Source organism: Gavia stellata, chromosome 7 (genome assembly GCF_030936135.1).
Source record: "Gavia stellata isolate bGavSte3 chromosome 7, bGavSte3.hap2, whole genome shotgun sequence".
Lineage (NCBI taxonomy): Eukaryota > Metazoa > Chordata > Aves > Gaviiformes > Gaviidae > Gavia > Gavia stellata.
The window spans coordinates 30,600,362-30,615,720 of NC_082600.1; the positions used below are offsets into that span (position 1 = coordinate 30,600,362).

The following is a 15,359-nucleotide window of genomic DNA, read 5'->3' on the forward strand; positions in this document are numbered from 1 at the left end:
ATCCTTATTGACCTACACTTTCAAACACACGGCTACAATGAGATGAAAGTAATTATTAAAAGGAACACAGGACTACTCAATGCTGAAACAAAGTCTTGAAAAATCTTTTAGATGACCTTCTCATAAAACTAGCATTATTTGATGTGAAATAAAATGATGGATTTGCTTCATAATCTGAAAATATTAAATTTAAATCTGATCAAGGTACAATATCATTATATCATATAAGCCCAGCTCTAACGTCATATCAGTTCGTATCTGACCCAATAAACAGTGACTTCAACCAGAGTGATCATAGTACGATCAGGCCCTATACATTTTAAAAGTTCCTCCGTCAGCTTTATTTTACACCAGCTCTGTTTGAAATGTTGTGTTAAAAATGACAAGACTGTAATTACTATTCTACTACAGTCTGTTTCAAAAAGACACGGTGTTTCTTTTTAAGATCCTGGACTTCTTGAAGTACCTAATGTAAATAAGTGCACAGGAAATTCAGACTGCTAAGGAAAAATGAGAAACTCAAGTCAGATTTCCATCATCGGCTGAGATGAACCAAGACCTATATACACCACTGCTGGAGACTTTCTGCAGTGGAAAACAAGTATTTTTCATAAACCCTTGAAAAATAACTCCAACAAAATACTAATTTCTTGTAATTGATACATTTTTGAAAAATGCAAAAGGACTGGTAGGTGAACAGTAATGACAGAACTATTTAAAATATAGGTTGCAGTCAAATAAAATCAGGATAGAAAACTGTGCAGAAGGATGTTCTCACAGGCCTGAGGCTCTAATCACAAAACAGAGTGATGGAGATGAACCAATACTGCATGGATTAGCAATGAATTATTTTGAACTATAATCATGTGCCAGCACAAAGGGGAGGTAAAAACTAGCCATTACTCACAAGCTGATCTGCAGATAAGAAGAAAAAAAAGTAAAAAGGGGAAAAAATTTATATGCTAAACTGAGTCGGGAGAATAATGAAAAACTAAAATGTTGTTACACTTCAAGTAGCAGCCTATTTAATGTCTTTTGTGTACTGTATAATATCAAGTATTTACACAATACAATCTGTAAGATGCTGGGGCTAAAGCAGGGTTAAAGAAGACAACTCTTCTGTAAATTAGTACTGGATAATCACAGAATCATTAAGGATGGATAACACGTGCTGAAAAATATCCTAATAGAAGAGTTAGTTTTAAAATAACACACATGGGCACTAATTTCTCCCACTGTAAAATTGCAGGAAATCCATATATATACGTGCATAGGTAGAGATAGGTAGAGATATATGCAAATGTGTATATGCACATGCACACTTATGTATACATATGCATACATAATGAGGGATTTAATTTCCATTAGTCCATCTGAAAGCAAAGCACTACCATCTTAAGATTCAATGTTAGTTTTCCCACTCGGGGAAAAAAAAAAATGTTAGAACTAATTTTGTGAGAAAAGAAAAATCAAAACTGCTATCCACAAAGATTCCTGAGATTCTTATGAACAGACTGTTTAAATGAAGAGCACTTTAATCAGTAGAGGAATCCTCACGTTTCTAATGTCTTGCTGTGCATTCTGCAGGTTATAGTAGCAGCTGGTAGAGGTCATATATCTTTTGTGAGCATCCCAAAAAGGCTCACTGCCAGACTGTTAAATTATGAATAAGCAATGAACAAAAGAATGCAGATACGGTGGTGACAAGATAATCCAAGCAAATTTATCTATGACAAATTTCACAGGATTAACAAATTACATTTACACAGAACAATAAAAATGTGCAAAAAAAAGGATGAGCCTACTTTTCCCTCGCAGCATTAGAGGAAAAAAAATCGCCATTCCAACACATGTATCTACATTTAACTTTATCTAAAGTAAGACATTTATAGCTTGCTGAAGACAATCAACTAGCATTATTTCCTTTCAAGCAAATACATATACTGTGTCTATCGAACATACAACATATGCCTACAGTTTCCAGTATACATGTATACAAGTCAGTGAAGTTTTCCTCACAATTAGTAACAAGCAGAATAAATATGGAAGAATTCTGATTTTGCTTTTCTGGTGGAATATTCTGCCATTCTCTGTCAGTAAAAAGACACTTTTCCCCTTAATCATTTTGGATTTTGTTCCTATTTGAACTGAACAAATATTATAATATATGATAATTGCCACAAGAAAAAAATAAGTCATGAATAAGACTTAAATACTTTTTTGCAGTAGTATCACAAAGCCATTAAGAAATTATTAAAAAAAAAAAAAAATCATCACTCCAAAAGGATTCCTAAATCCAGAATCTAAATACTGGATGTTCCTAAAGATGCACATTCAGTATGTCAAATAATTTTGGGGAGAAGAAAAGGGGATTTGCAGTGTTTGCTACATCCTGCGGTCTCCTGTTCTGGTCTTGAGAAGTGATACAAAAACAAAATTTGAAAAACTGTCCTCAAAAAGCATGGCATAACAGTTTCCAAATCGCCATTCTGTAGAGAAGCATTTTTTTTCCTGATAACAAAGGAATAGAAGGAAAGACGGTACCTCTTAGTTTCAAAATTTGAATGTGAGTGACTGATAAAAGGAACAGTATATATGTTTGAAAGATCTGGAATCTGTTGTATCTTTTCTATCATGCTTCTCATCTGAAGTCTGTATTTTCTGTCATCTCCACTTATTTCTTGTTGTTTGTTAATCCAAAACAGTTGTTTAGTAAAAATAGATCTTGAATAAAAATGGGCCTTCTGAAACCATATATATCGTTTACGTATCAAATATATGTTATTGTTACAGAGCACTGCCTACAGACAGGAAACCTCAATATTAAAGTGAACATCCAATTAATTAAGATACTTTAGTAAACTACTTGGATCCTTCAAATACTGCTACTTGAGTACCATTTATCTAGCTCATTCAGCCGTTGAAAAAAATTACTGTACTTTTGATTTTCCATAAGAAATGCAAGTTTTGTTGTAAAACTGAACAGCAACTCAGAAAGAATGAATAAATAAATTAGCCCAAAGCATTTGCTTCTCTTTTTATGTTCATCTTCTATTCATTACTTACCAAGAGAAAACAGTTTTGTTTTTTTTACAATGCAGGGTTTTTTTAGAACCTCCTGTCCATGCTGTTAGTAATTTATGCAAAGGTGAAGCAAACATGCCAATCCTACATCTAACTATAGTCAGACAAATAAAATCAGCTACTTTTTTTGCAGCTGTGAAGGCTGAAGGATAAGTACCACTGGCAGCTATTCTCTTTTTAAGACTGTTTTCCTTTTTTAATCCCGCTGCCAGCACTGTACAGATTCAGTCACTCAGTTCTTTCTATTGACCTCAACCTTGACCTGTGAAGACTACCCACTTACATTTTTTTCCCACAAAGTAACAAATTCTGCCTCCCATCATCTCTAAGAAAAAGCAGCTTTCTAACAAGCATTCTTCTAAAATTTGGTATGTTATACTTTAGATAAATGAATTACAGCTTTGGCAGGACCAATTTTGAGCCACCTAACTCATATAAGCCTAGGCTCTGAGCAAACTGATCGTAAATGTGAATTTGCACACGACTTTCAAACATGACGCGTAAGCAAGAGGAAAAAAAAATCCTGCCCTGTCATAATACAAATCTATCAGTTCTGTGCCTTAATTTGAGCAAAACTATAACCCTTTAGGATTTAATCCAAAATGACTGTTCAAAGACTATTCATTACTCAATAAAATTCAGTTTAAAACAATGTAATGTGTAATGAAGCCTGTCCTAAATTCCTGTTGGAGACAAAATTCCCAAGCAAGTATTTCAAAAGGAGCTTATAGGATTTAGGTGCCCATATTTCACCGAAATGCACCATGTGTTGGATCCCTAAATCCAACAGGCTCTTCAGAAAATCCAAGCCTCAGGGACATTATTGTAGATTACATACATACATATTATTCAGACTATATCCCATAAGTTCACTATATACATATGTAAACCTAACATGCCTGCAGGTAATGGAACAGTACTTTTCCACTTAAATTATTTAACGTAAGTATTGAACTTCTATTATATATCAAGCTAACAGCTAATTTTAAATTGCAATCAAGCTCTTCTCTGAAAGCACTTTATTTCAGTGGAGGTTTTGCCTGTAAAAGAAATGTAAATCCCTCTAACGAAGGCAGTGTAATCTTTGAAAACACAGTCAAAATAGGGGCTGGAATTTTATTCCTGCTGCTAACATTGACATCTTCTGCCACTTCTGCTAGTTCTCAAAAATGTTTTGTGCATAACTATCTCATCAGTAAAATGTGTAGAACAGTGTTTACAGACCTTTTGACGCACACTAAACTATATAAAGAAACGTATCTACAGAAATACTCAGTATTAATATTAAAGTCTTCTTCAGACATTGTATGACATCAGTGAGAAGTTCCCTAGAACAGGCAAATGACACGATATGACCAAAGAATGAAAGTCCAAAATGCAACATAAAAGAAAGGCTGGGAAAATAGCCTGTAACAAATCTTCAAAACTCTGCTTTCAGTAATCCGTTTCAAATTCTTGCTTACATACCACTTGTTCTTTAACGTGCCTGACTCTCGCCTGCATGCAAAGTGCTGGGTAAGGACTGGTATAACTCAGTATCTAGCTGCAGCAGCCTGAGATCAGGATCTCCTTGAGGACCACTCCATTTTTACTTGAGAATCTCAAGACTTTCACATTTTATAATAATACACAGATGCAAAGTTCACTCCTCCTCCCACTAAGTATGTTAAAGTTTGTCATTGCAATCTCACTGAGAAGAAATTCACATCTGTTGAAATATATGGTAAAAATACTTTTATCCTTGCTTGTGATTCTCTGTAGTATGCTTTAATTATAGGCACAATTTCATCTGGGACTTTTTTAAAGATTAAGGTACAACTTGAACTCAATATTCTCCCATAGACAGGGTCCAGTTCTGCCAAGTTACAGACACAAATACTACCCTACCCTTACCATACCTTCTTTGTCCTGTGTAATATGCTACTATAGCACACAAAATTAACGAATATTTTTACTACTCAAAGTCCTGTTCAAATCAATGGCACAACGGTCCTATTCATTTGACTAGGACTTTGTGTATTGCAAAACTACTGCTCGAGCTAGTCACAGAACAACGCTCTAGTCATACAAGACATGGCAGCAACCCTTATTTTCTTACTATGGCACATCTTCTTATGCAGCAAAATGCAATATTATTACCAATTATCCTTATTATGCAAAGTCCTATTAAACAAAAAGTCACGCACCTCATTCACACTAATGGGACTTTGTATGTTAAAGATAACATGCAGTAGCCTTATAAATATTACAAGGAAAGAAATTGCCTCTTCTAAAAAAATGCAATTATTATGAAATGAATTTTCAAAACATTTCCTCTCATGGCCATAAATCTTTGGCAGCTTCTTTAAAAAAAAAAAAAAAAAAAAGCCAAACATTGAGCATAAACAAAGAAACTAACCAACCAAAGAAACAAATGACTGGGGTGAAAATGCAAAGTCTTGGCTATGTACCTTAAAAATATCTTATGTTTAAAATATAAAAACAAATTTCCAGGCTGACATCCTGCAGGACAAGTTCGCTTGATTCATTTTGAAACAACATGACTAATGCTGAAATCTCATCTCACATGAGATGCTTTTACACCTGCAAGAGCTACTAGTGACAATAATATAAAGTGATCTGATGGACTGACTGAATGTAAGGTTTATCCATAAGATGCTACTTCAGGAAACGGTCTCATAACATTAAATTCTAAAAAAAACAATTACTTAATTGATATCAAATTAAATTCTGCCACGTTTGTAAAATGGCTTCATCTTGCTGACCTCAGTGGGAGCAGAATCAATCCCAAAATGTTAATAAAATGGTAACACTTAGTTTTCATGGTCAGTATCAGTTATTCAAAATTCTCATCTTAGAATACATTTTTGAATAAAGAGGGTATTGTTATAAAAATTGTTTTATGAAACAAACATTTATTTAAACATCGTACTTTTTAGGAAGGACGCTGATGGAACTAATGCCTAGAATGTCAATTTTCAAGAACTGTTTTGCAACACTCTCGCAGTAAAATTCCCATCTGGGCTGGCAACTTGTGTGCCAAGTTTCAAACAAATGTGATTTGAAACTGCCAGTGTATTAGACTCCAAAATTCAAGTGAGACACTAATAAAACAAGATGGATGTTGACAATATATCCTGATATTCTTTTAAAAATACATATGGTTCTGGCTGCTGTATTAATCTGTTAACAAAACTCTCTAATTATTGGTAACCTATTTATAATACAGCATTAGAATATAATGCCATTAAATTAGTACAAAATAAGCTAACTGGATATAACTTGTAAGAAAAAAACAGTTGTGCTGTTAAGAATGTAGAAATAGTGCCACAGACAAAACCTTTTTATTCAGAATCCCATTAGTTACTGAAAATATGTAATATAACTTTTGTTGATCAATACTCTCATGTAAGCTCTAAATAATGTATGATTCCAGTGGAGAAAAATGCAGCAAATCAAATATGGTGGGAGAATGTTTCAAATTATGAAGAGTAGTATGACTGCTAATCCATAAATCAGAAATCGGAAAGACTGTTGTAATGTGGGAGGGCTCTATTTAATAAAGGTCATTATAACTCCTGGCTCTAGAGCTATAAGATCTAATATCCTCTCTGGTAGCTCTATGATATGCCCATGCATTACTGTTCTTGTTGACAGTCTGTTGCCTTGGAAATATTTCATTATTTCAGTTTTTCCATTTGTAGACCCTTGGCCTTGTGATATGAAGGCCACCCTATTTCATATTTTCGATTATCATTTAAGCAATCTTCTGGAGCTATTTATATAAAAGCAAGTGTTAGACAATGCATATCATCATTTGTCACTGCTATGTTTAAGCTCATGCTCTAGAAAGAAATACCAAAATAAAGGTTTTTTTCTCCTTCACTTTAAACCAATAGCACTCTGATATTATGATATGCTTTACAAATCAATGCTGGCATATCATATGCATGACACTTCTGTCTATTTCATTTTCTTGGTTATATATCCCCACAACTGAAAACCCCTAAACTGCTACCATAACTGTAAAATTTGCTAACACTCATAGTTTAAAAGAAAATCAAACAAATATAAGTGTGTAACTTTTCAAACACTCTTTAAAAAACCTGAACAGCTGAAAAAAGTTTCAAAACAATTCAAGTGCTTGGTTGCATCAGAGACTACTACTTTTTACATTTGTTTTGTAATCACTAACCTCTTGCTTGAAAAAATGTAAGACAACCTACCTAAATATTGTGGAAGTGAAGACTAAACAAAGAATGTACACAAAGTTCACTTACAGGATTCTTAATCTTGAGAACTAGTAACTAAGAAGAGACTGCAAAACCCCGTAAGTAACTGATACGCGCCTGTATTTCAACCAGCGTGGTGCACACAGCTGAAAGAGTATGTACAAAGACAGCTTAAATAAACAGTTACATGCAAGACTTCAGGAGCACATTACATAACTTTTATTAAAATGTACATGAGTGCCTGTTTATTGAAGCATTGCTCCATCTTCTCCAAAACTTCTTTTTAAAAAGCAGATTGCTGTTATTTCTGCTACAAAAAAATGTCATCAACTTCTACATGCAATATTTATACCTAAACTGTTCAGAGCATTGTAAGGAGTGATAACAAAGTGAACCCTAAGGGCAAAAAACAACTGCTTGGACACTAGGCCAAGTTTGTGGCTATTACTGCTCTAGGAATTTAGACTACTTTTTTCCCCTGAAATGATTACTCCTCCCACTCCCTACAGGGAAAAACTACTCCGATCCAACCTTTAAAATGACAGCATCAGAGCTGAACAAGAAGATGCTATTAAAGGGCATTAAATTAAATACAGTATACCCTCCTACAACTTCAATCAGAATTTCAGACCAAGTGTTATTTAGTTCAGCTCTCAAGTGGAGCAGAATAACAAATCGCGCACTTTGATTTACCTTCTCCGAATGCCAAATGGAGACAGGTGATAAAGAAAGCACTCATGCACAGGCTATGAAGTTTCCCCTAGAAATTAATTCTATCTTCAAGATTCCTATCTCAGAGAAATTCCCAAAATGGCACACAAATATGCTTCTGCTGGAGAGATTACTGAAGCTATCCTGGCAAATACACTTAGCACTAATATAGTACCATTCTCAGAAAGAAGAGAGCAGAATTGTGTGTTGGGGGGGGGGTGGGACTTATTGATACAAATTGTTTTTCCAACAAAGAACTCTGCAGGAGAAAAGCCTGCTGCTGTAAGTGTTACTAACACAGTAGAAATGCCTTTGCAGCCACTGAAATGGAGATTTAAAAAAACTATTTATAGTTGAAGATGAAAATCTGTAAGTTAAGTCATTGACTTCTGAGGATGCACTGTTTTCCCATTACACGTATCTCCAAATACTGCTACATATCAATATAGCCTTGTCAAAGTGCAACAGTTAATACTAATGCATCTAACACAGCCATACTAACACTTCAGTGGCAAATATGAAATCTATGGTTTTCTGATACCAAGCAGTCTGCTTCCTTAGGAAAAAAAGCACAGCTATTTAGATAAAATCTGTGGCTTTTGGAAGTTGTACTAGAAATGCTGATCATACAAAAAAAATATAACTTTGAAATTAAGATTAAAATGAACCTGATTCCCTAGACTTTATTTTTGTTTAAATAATTTTCAGACTTATTTGTGCTGTGAAATATAAACCGAGTCACACATGATCCAGGTACTTCTAAAAACTGTCTAAATATTAATTTCCATTTCTACAACTAACCAGGAACCTTCCTCACCCCTTACCCTCGAGTTCCCTTGCAACGCTGAAGCGGGGGGCGGGGGGAGGAAGAAAGCCCACCCCAAACCCTCTGGCTGCTCCCCTTCTGGGCATACATCTCATCGCAGTCTAGCGATGGAGCTTTGAATACTTTTGTAAGAATCACGAAGTAACATCACATGAACTTGTACTCGTTTCCTACCAGTCACTTCTAGAAAGATTCACTTTACTAGAACAAATCCGCTACGGGCAATCCGTGTCACCAGCAGAGCACGTTAATAGCACTCTCCCCCAACAACACTATATGGGGCAGGCAGCGGGCCGGGAAGCAAACGGGGGGTAGCGCGACACCCACCCCCCCACCACCGCCTCCCGGCCCCCGCCTCCCTCCCCGGGCCCCGCCGCACCGCCTCCCCGCCCGCCCGCGCACCGGCTCCGCTCTGCCCACCCCGGGGGGCGCCGGCACCCGCGGCCCGCCCGGCGGCGGCGGGGCGGGGGGGCCGGGCCGGGCCGGGCCGGGCAGCCCCGCGGACGCAGCTGGCGGCACGGCCCCCCCTGCTCCGGCCTAGCCGCACTTGAACCGCACCGGCGGGGCCGGCCCCTCCGCCCGGCAAGCCGGGCCTGGCGCGGCGCGCCGCCGCCCCCGGGGCCGCCGAGCGGCGGGGGCCGCCCGGGGGGGGCCTCCCGCCTCCCCGCACACACACGCACAGACACACACACACCACACGCCCGCTCGCCAACGCGCCCCGCCAAGCACCGGCTCCGGCAAGCCGCGGCGGTGCGGCTGCCGGAGCGGGGCTGCTGCTGCGCGGCTCGCCCTGTGTCTGTGTGTCTGTGTGTGTGTGTGTCTGTGTCTGTGTGTGTGCGCGCGCGCGCGTGTGTGTGTGTGTGCGTGCGGCTGGCGGTACGCACTAGGAGGAACTCCCGCTGCCCGGCTGTGCGAGCAGCGGGTGCCGGCGGCAGGTCCCCCCACCCCGGCATGGCAGCCAGCCCCGGCCCCCGGCGGCGGCGGCACGGCCCGGCGCTACTGCGGCTGCTGCTGCTGCAGGTTCAATAAAGAGAAAGTGTTACCGTTCTCGCCTGGAAGGATCCTGCTGAAAGCTTGGCTTGGTGGGCGCCATCTTCCTGGGATTTTTTTTTTTTTTTTCCTCCTCTCTCCCTTACTTTTCCCCCTCCTGATGTTGGTGTGTGTTGTGTGTCTAGCAGCAGCAGCGGCGGCAGCAATGGCCCTGGTTAGCCAGACAGGCTAAGGAAAAGTACTGAGGCCAAAGCATCGCGGGCTCCCACTCCTCCGCGCAGTCCTGGTGCAGGTTGCTTGCTCGCTTGCTTGCTAGCGCTGCTGCTGCCGCTGCCGCCGTCCATAAGCCGAGGAGCGGAGGGAGCCGGGGCCCCGCCGGCCCCAGAGACATGCCCAGCGCAGGCAGCGGCGGCCGGCGGCGGCGGGGAGAGCGAGCCGCGGCGCAGCCCCGGCGGGCAGCCCGGCCGCTGGCATCGCCCGGCAGGTGCGGCACACACACACACACACACACGCACTCACGCACACACACTCTCGCACGCCCGCACACACTCACACCCCCGCGCCCGCGGGCCGGGCTACGCGGGGTGCCAGGCCATGGGGCTAGCGGGGCGGGGGCGGGGAGGGAAGGAGGGGAGTCAGGGATCTCCGGACTTGACCGCTGTGAAAGTATTTCTGGGCATTTTCCAGCTGCTTCCCCGGCTCCGCTCCCACTCTGCGTGCAGGGGACACAGCCTCGGCTGCCGGCGCAACAACGCCACTCAGTTGCAGTTTCGCACACTTTCCTCCTCTGGAGTCAGGGCTCCAGCAGGGAAGGGGGGCTGAGGGAGGCAGGGACTCTCTCTGCAACTCTGCGGGCGCAGAAGCGCGGCGGGTGCGCACCGCGCGCGGGCGGCGTGTCCCCCGTGGGCTCCCACGGCGGAGGACGGGCCCGGGCGGCTGCACGGGCCGGGCGCGGGCAGGCGGGAGGCCGCCGGCCGGGGGATGCGAGCGCTCTGCGGCCCACAGGGCCGTGGGCGGGGATGCCTGGCGGCCGCCCGCGGGGACGGCGCGGACTCGGGGGCACCCCGCGCACCGCCCTGGCCCCCTCCGAGGATGTGCCCGCACGTCCTGAGAGTACGCGCTAGGTACAGGCGGCACAAAGGGCGTGATGCTGGAAACGTTAACTGAGAGTGATGACCCGCTTTGTTGGGAAAGGGTGTAGCACTTCACGCTGTTTTATTGGAGATTATGAAACTAATCATGAAATAAAGGAGCGGAGAAAAGAAACCGCTACCTTAATTGTTCCTTCCAGAACACCGGGAAAACCCGAGCGCTGAGAGCTTTTGAAGGAGAAATCGCTCCTTCGCTAAAAGCTTTCCATCTCCAAGGTAACTTTGTGGCTGCTCTGCTGCTGCCTCGGAAGTACAGCTTCCTGGGCCTGATCCTGCTCCCAGGGAAAATCCAGCGGGCTTCCTTGGGGAAAGGAGCAAGCCCCGAAAGCCGGGGGGATTTATTCACGAGAAACGTGTCCGCGACAACTCCAAAAGTGGGGGGGGGGGGGGGGGGGGGAAGGAAGTGAGCGCGCGTGTGAGCCGCAGGGGAGAGGCGGGGGGGAAGAAGTTAGCAAAGCACCTGGAAGTTTGGCTGCGGGGCGTCGTCCGCGCACCGGGCGCCGGAGGGTTTCTTCCCGCAGGAGGCAGGCGGGCCGGCGTAACTTTGCGCGGAGCGGCCCGGGCCGCCCGCGCAGCCCCGGGGAGGGGGTGGGGGGAGCCGCCGCCCGCCCCGCGCTGCGCACGTGCGGCTTCCGCGCGGCCGTTGCGCACGTGCGCAGCCGCCGGCGGGATGGCGGCCGCCTGGCCTCGAGTCCCGCGACCCCGCGGCGGCGGTACCCCGGCACTGGCCGCGCTGCCGGGGCTGCGGGAGGCGGTCGGGGGTGCAGGTGGAGGTGAAGAACTGGAGAGAGGGGCGTCTGGAAAGTAGCACATGCCGTTGCCTGCCGGCAAACCTGTCCCCTCGCCTCCAAAAAGAAAGAAACCCCAAAAGTTAACAGGTGTCACCTCGGCTTTTGCCATAGCGTAAGAAGGTGTCGGGGTCTGCTCTATTTTAGGCGTTTCCAGAAAGCACGAAGAAAAATCGTTCGACGTCAAGCACGCTGTTTTGTCGCTAATATATAGGCAAAATTTGGAAGAAGTGCAAAAATGTTTCCCCTTGTTAGGTTAGTGTGCGAGACATCCAGACTGGTCTGGATTCCTATTACGCAAAGTACTTGGATATCTGCTGAGCACTATTTGGATTAGAGGCGTTAGTAGTTTGTCAGAGGAGTATTGCTTTTGTAACTTCTTCCTGATTACAGACTGACATAATCAAACTATTAAACGCGAAGTACTAAAAAATTGCATGCTGCCTTGTCTATATATTTCTGTTTAACTTAAAGTCTCCAGGGGTCTCTTTCATTTGTCTAAAAGCCAATCTGACATTTCTGACCCTTGACTTCCCCACCTCACAGACTAAACTATTGTGATTGCTGCCTGTACTTCCTCGTTAAAGTGTCCGTCAGTTTCCATTGTAATTTAAGTATTTTATAAGTGACAAAAATCATACAGAAACCATGAAAAGAAATAAACTTTAATCCATTCTTTGTATCTCTCACATTCAAGCTTTTTTTTTTTTTTAATATATGAAAGATCAGTGTGTTTGCTTGAGCAAAACAAGACTCGTGCTTAGTTTCAAATGTTTCTCAGCTAAGAAAGTGCTTAGGCATCATCAGGGATTATTTTAGGAGTATCAGCTTCCTATTAATTTTTCATTTAATAAAGCCTACAGAAGTTAGCACCAAACGTTTTCTATCATGGGCATCAAATGGAAAATACATCATGTGTTTTTCAAAACTGTAGGAAGCAACTCAAAGTTGCTGAACAACCAAACAGGCAATGGTCTTTTATCTAAATCTGGCTCCTAAACCAATTAAGTTTGAAATATTACTCTGAAACTTCCTATGATTTTTTTTCTTTTGCATCATAGAGATATTTAGTTTGGATAGTTGAGATTACACCGCATTTTTTTCAGTATTTAATGCAATAGCGGAAAGCGAGATGCTTGGGAAAGTGCCATATTTGTTGCATTTAGAGAAACGTAAATATTTTGTTCCGATTTCAGCCTACATTTATCTGTTGTCATCTAGGGTTTTTTTGAGGATTCGGCTTCGGTTATAAGCTTATGATAGAGAAAACTAACAGATTCAAACTTCAGGTTTTGCCTCGTAGAAACACAAAAAAATGTCAGATAATTAATCAAGCTTCATGTTAGTATCAGCACATATCGATGAATTGTTAGGGGGAATGGGGAAGGTCTTTAAACTTCATCATGACTTACTGCCAACTTTCTACGCTTTGCTTCCTAAAGGCGCTCTCTGTGAATTTCCTGCGTTTGCACTAGAATGCGTTTAAGAGGAAAAATATAACAGTGCTGAGTATACTTAGGGTTTCGTGCTATATTTCCCTGTAGTAACAGGTGACATGATGATACTGTTAAACTACAATGTGGAATTGCAAGTGTGCAACCCCAAGTGAAAATTGTTCTCTTTCTTAGTTGAAAGCAAATTATCAATCAGCATTCCATGATCAATTATCCCCCTGGCTGCCACACACTGGGATTTGCACAAGGCATTGACATTGAGAAATTCCTCTTTAGAAAGGATGAGCGGACGGGATCCCAAACTTTGCAGCAGCCAAGCTAAGCTGCCGGGGTCTCACTTTTTTTTTCTTTTTTTTTTTTTTTTTTTCCATTGTTGCTTTCCAGCTCATCCAAGACAAAACTAGGAGATTGTGTTTACTTCTCAGTGCATTTTAAAAGATGCTGTAGTTAAAAAAAGAAAAAAGAAAAAAACCCTCCCCTCCAACCAAGCTCCCCCCCAACAAACAGCAAGGAGAGATTTAAAAAAAAAAAAAAAAAAAGGAAAACAAAGAAACACAAAAGCACAAAGAAAAAGCAAGCGAGGGAGCCTCAGGAAGAGCCGCACACCCCTCTCCCACTCGGTGCTCACCGTTGTTGGTAGGAGGTGATGCCCTGGACGTTTTGCGGGTTGCCGTTGGCCGCGGCGCCGGCTCGCCCCATGCCCGGCGCTGCCGGCACCCCCCCGGCCGCCCCGCCGGCCGCCGCCGCCGTCACCTGCACGCTGAAATCCGGGAAGATCCTGATCATCCCCGCGGCTCAGCACCCGGCGAGTCTCGGCGAAGAGGTGCAGCAGCAGCGACTCTCCCTCCGGCGGCTGCAGCAGCAGAGCCAGGCACACTGCAATCCCATTAGTGAGTGGCGGCCACTGTGAGTGAGGAAGGGCGCTTTGATGTGAGCTGCTGGGCTGAGATTGCGAGGAGTTTGGGGGGCTGGGGGTAGGGGGGGGGATTTTACCGAATTGCAAACATGCAACGCGTGAAGATTGGGGGGGGGGGGGAGAGGGTGGAATATCAGAGCTACAGAAAAAAAAATATGTCTAATACCACTGGAGCTGTAGATGTAAGAGAAAAATCCAAGCTGAGGAGGGACAGGGAGGAGAGAGGGGGGCGCAATTACTTTAGCGGTGCAGTGAAATGATGAGCAGCAAATGTTGCCTTTTTTCCCTCCTCCTTCTCGTCCCTCCACCCCCCACCCTCCACCCAAAATGCAAGTCTTAGAGGATTTCTCTGTCTCAATGAAGTAATAATAAAGGCGGCTGACCACAGTCTGGGCTAGCGCCAACTGTGCGGGGAGGAGGGGGAGGAATATCCCTGCTCCCAGAGTCCTGAGGAGAAGAGGAAGAGTGGAGGATTGTTGCAGCACAAGTTCTCGCTCTTGGTAACTTGCTTTTGCTTTTGCTTCCCCCCCCCTCCCCCCTCCTCTGTTCTTTCTTTCTATGAAGGGACGGTTTTCACATGCGAGGAAATGCGCCGCTTTTGTGCGATGGCAGAGTTTGTTCCCTATTATAGGGAGCTGACTCTCCTCCCCTCCTAGTGTGCAGCAATGTTATTGCCAGTCAAACTTGTAAGGTGTGTGGTGTGTGTGCACGCACTGATCCCTACTGCTGCTTCAACATATCAATTATACCGCCGAGAGCTGCGCAAAAACCCCGTGCACAGCTCCCCCCCGGGCGCGGCACGCACCGCACCAGCAGCGGCCAGGAGGGCGGCTCGTCCCCAGCCGCCCCCGCGGGACGCGCGGCCGAGCGCCGCGGCTCCTTTGTGCCACGCCGGGGCTGCGCGCAGCCCTCCCCGCCTCGCGCTCCGGGCGGGTTTGCCCTCCTCCCCCCCCGCGAGGGGCTCACCCCAGGCCGCGGCGCTGCGCGGCTCCGCCAGCCCGCCGGGGCCGTGCCGCTGCCGCTGCCCCTGCCCCGGCCAGGGCCGCCCGCCGCCGAGCCCGCCCGGCCGCGGCGCTGCGCGGGCGCGGACGCCGGGAGGGCAGCGCGGAAAGTTGGGCGGGGAGCGCGGGCCGGCGGCGGGACGCCCCCCCGCCCCCGGCGGCTCCCCCGCCTTGCTGCGGGCGTGGGGGCCGCAGCTGCCGCGGGA

General features: G+C 44.5%; 1 protein-coding gene across 5 annotated transcripts in view; it reads right to left on the minus strand.

The window, feature by feature from the left end:
* NPAS3 (neuronal PAS domain protein 3) overlaps positions 1-9,946 on the minus strand; it is a 606,658-nt gene extending 596,712 nt beyond the window's left edge. For all 5 annotated transcript variants that reach the window (XM_059819747.1, XM_059819748.1, XM_059819746.1 and 2 more), the window contains exon 1: positions 9,897-9,946. In XM_059819747.1, the coding sequence (XP_059675730.1) occupies positions 9,897-9,946 (50 nt within the window). The remainder of the gene's footprint in view (positions 1-9,896) is intronic.
* Positions 9,947-15,359: the final 5,413 nt, after the last annotated feature.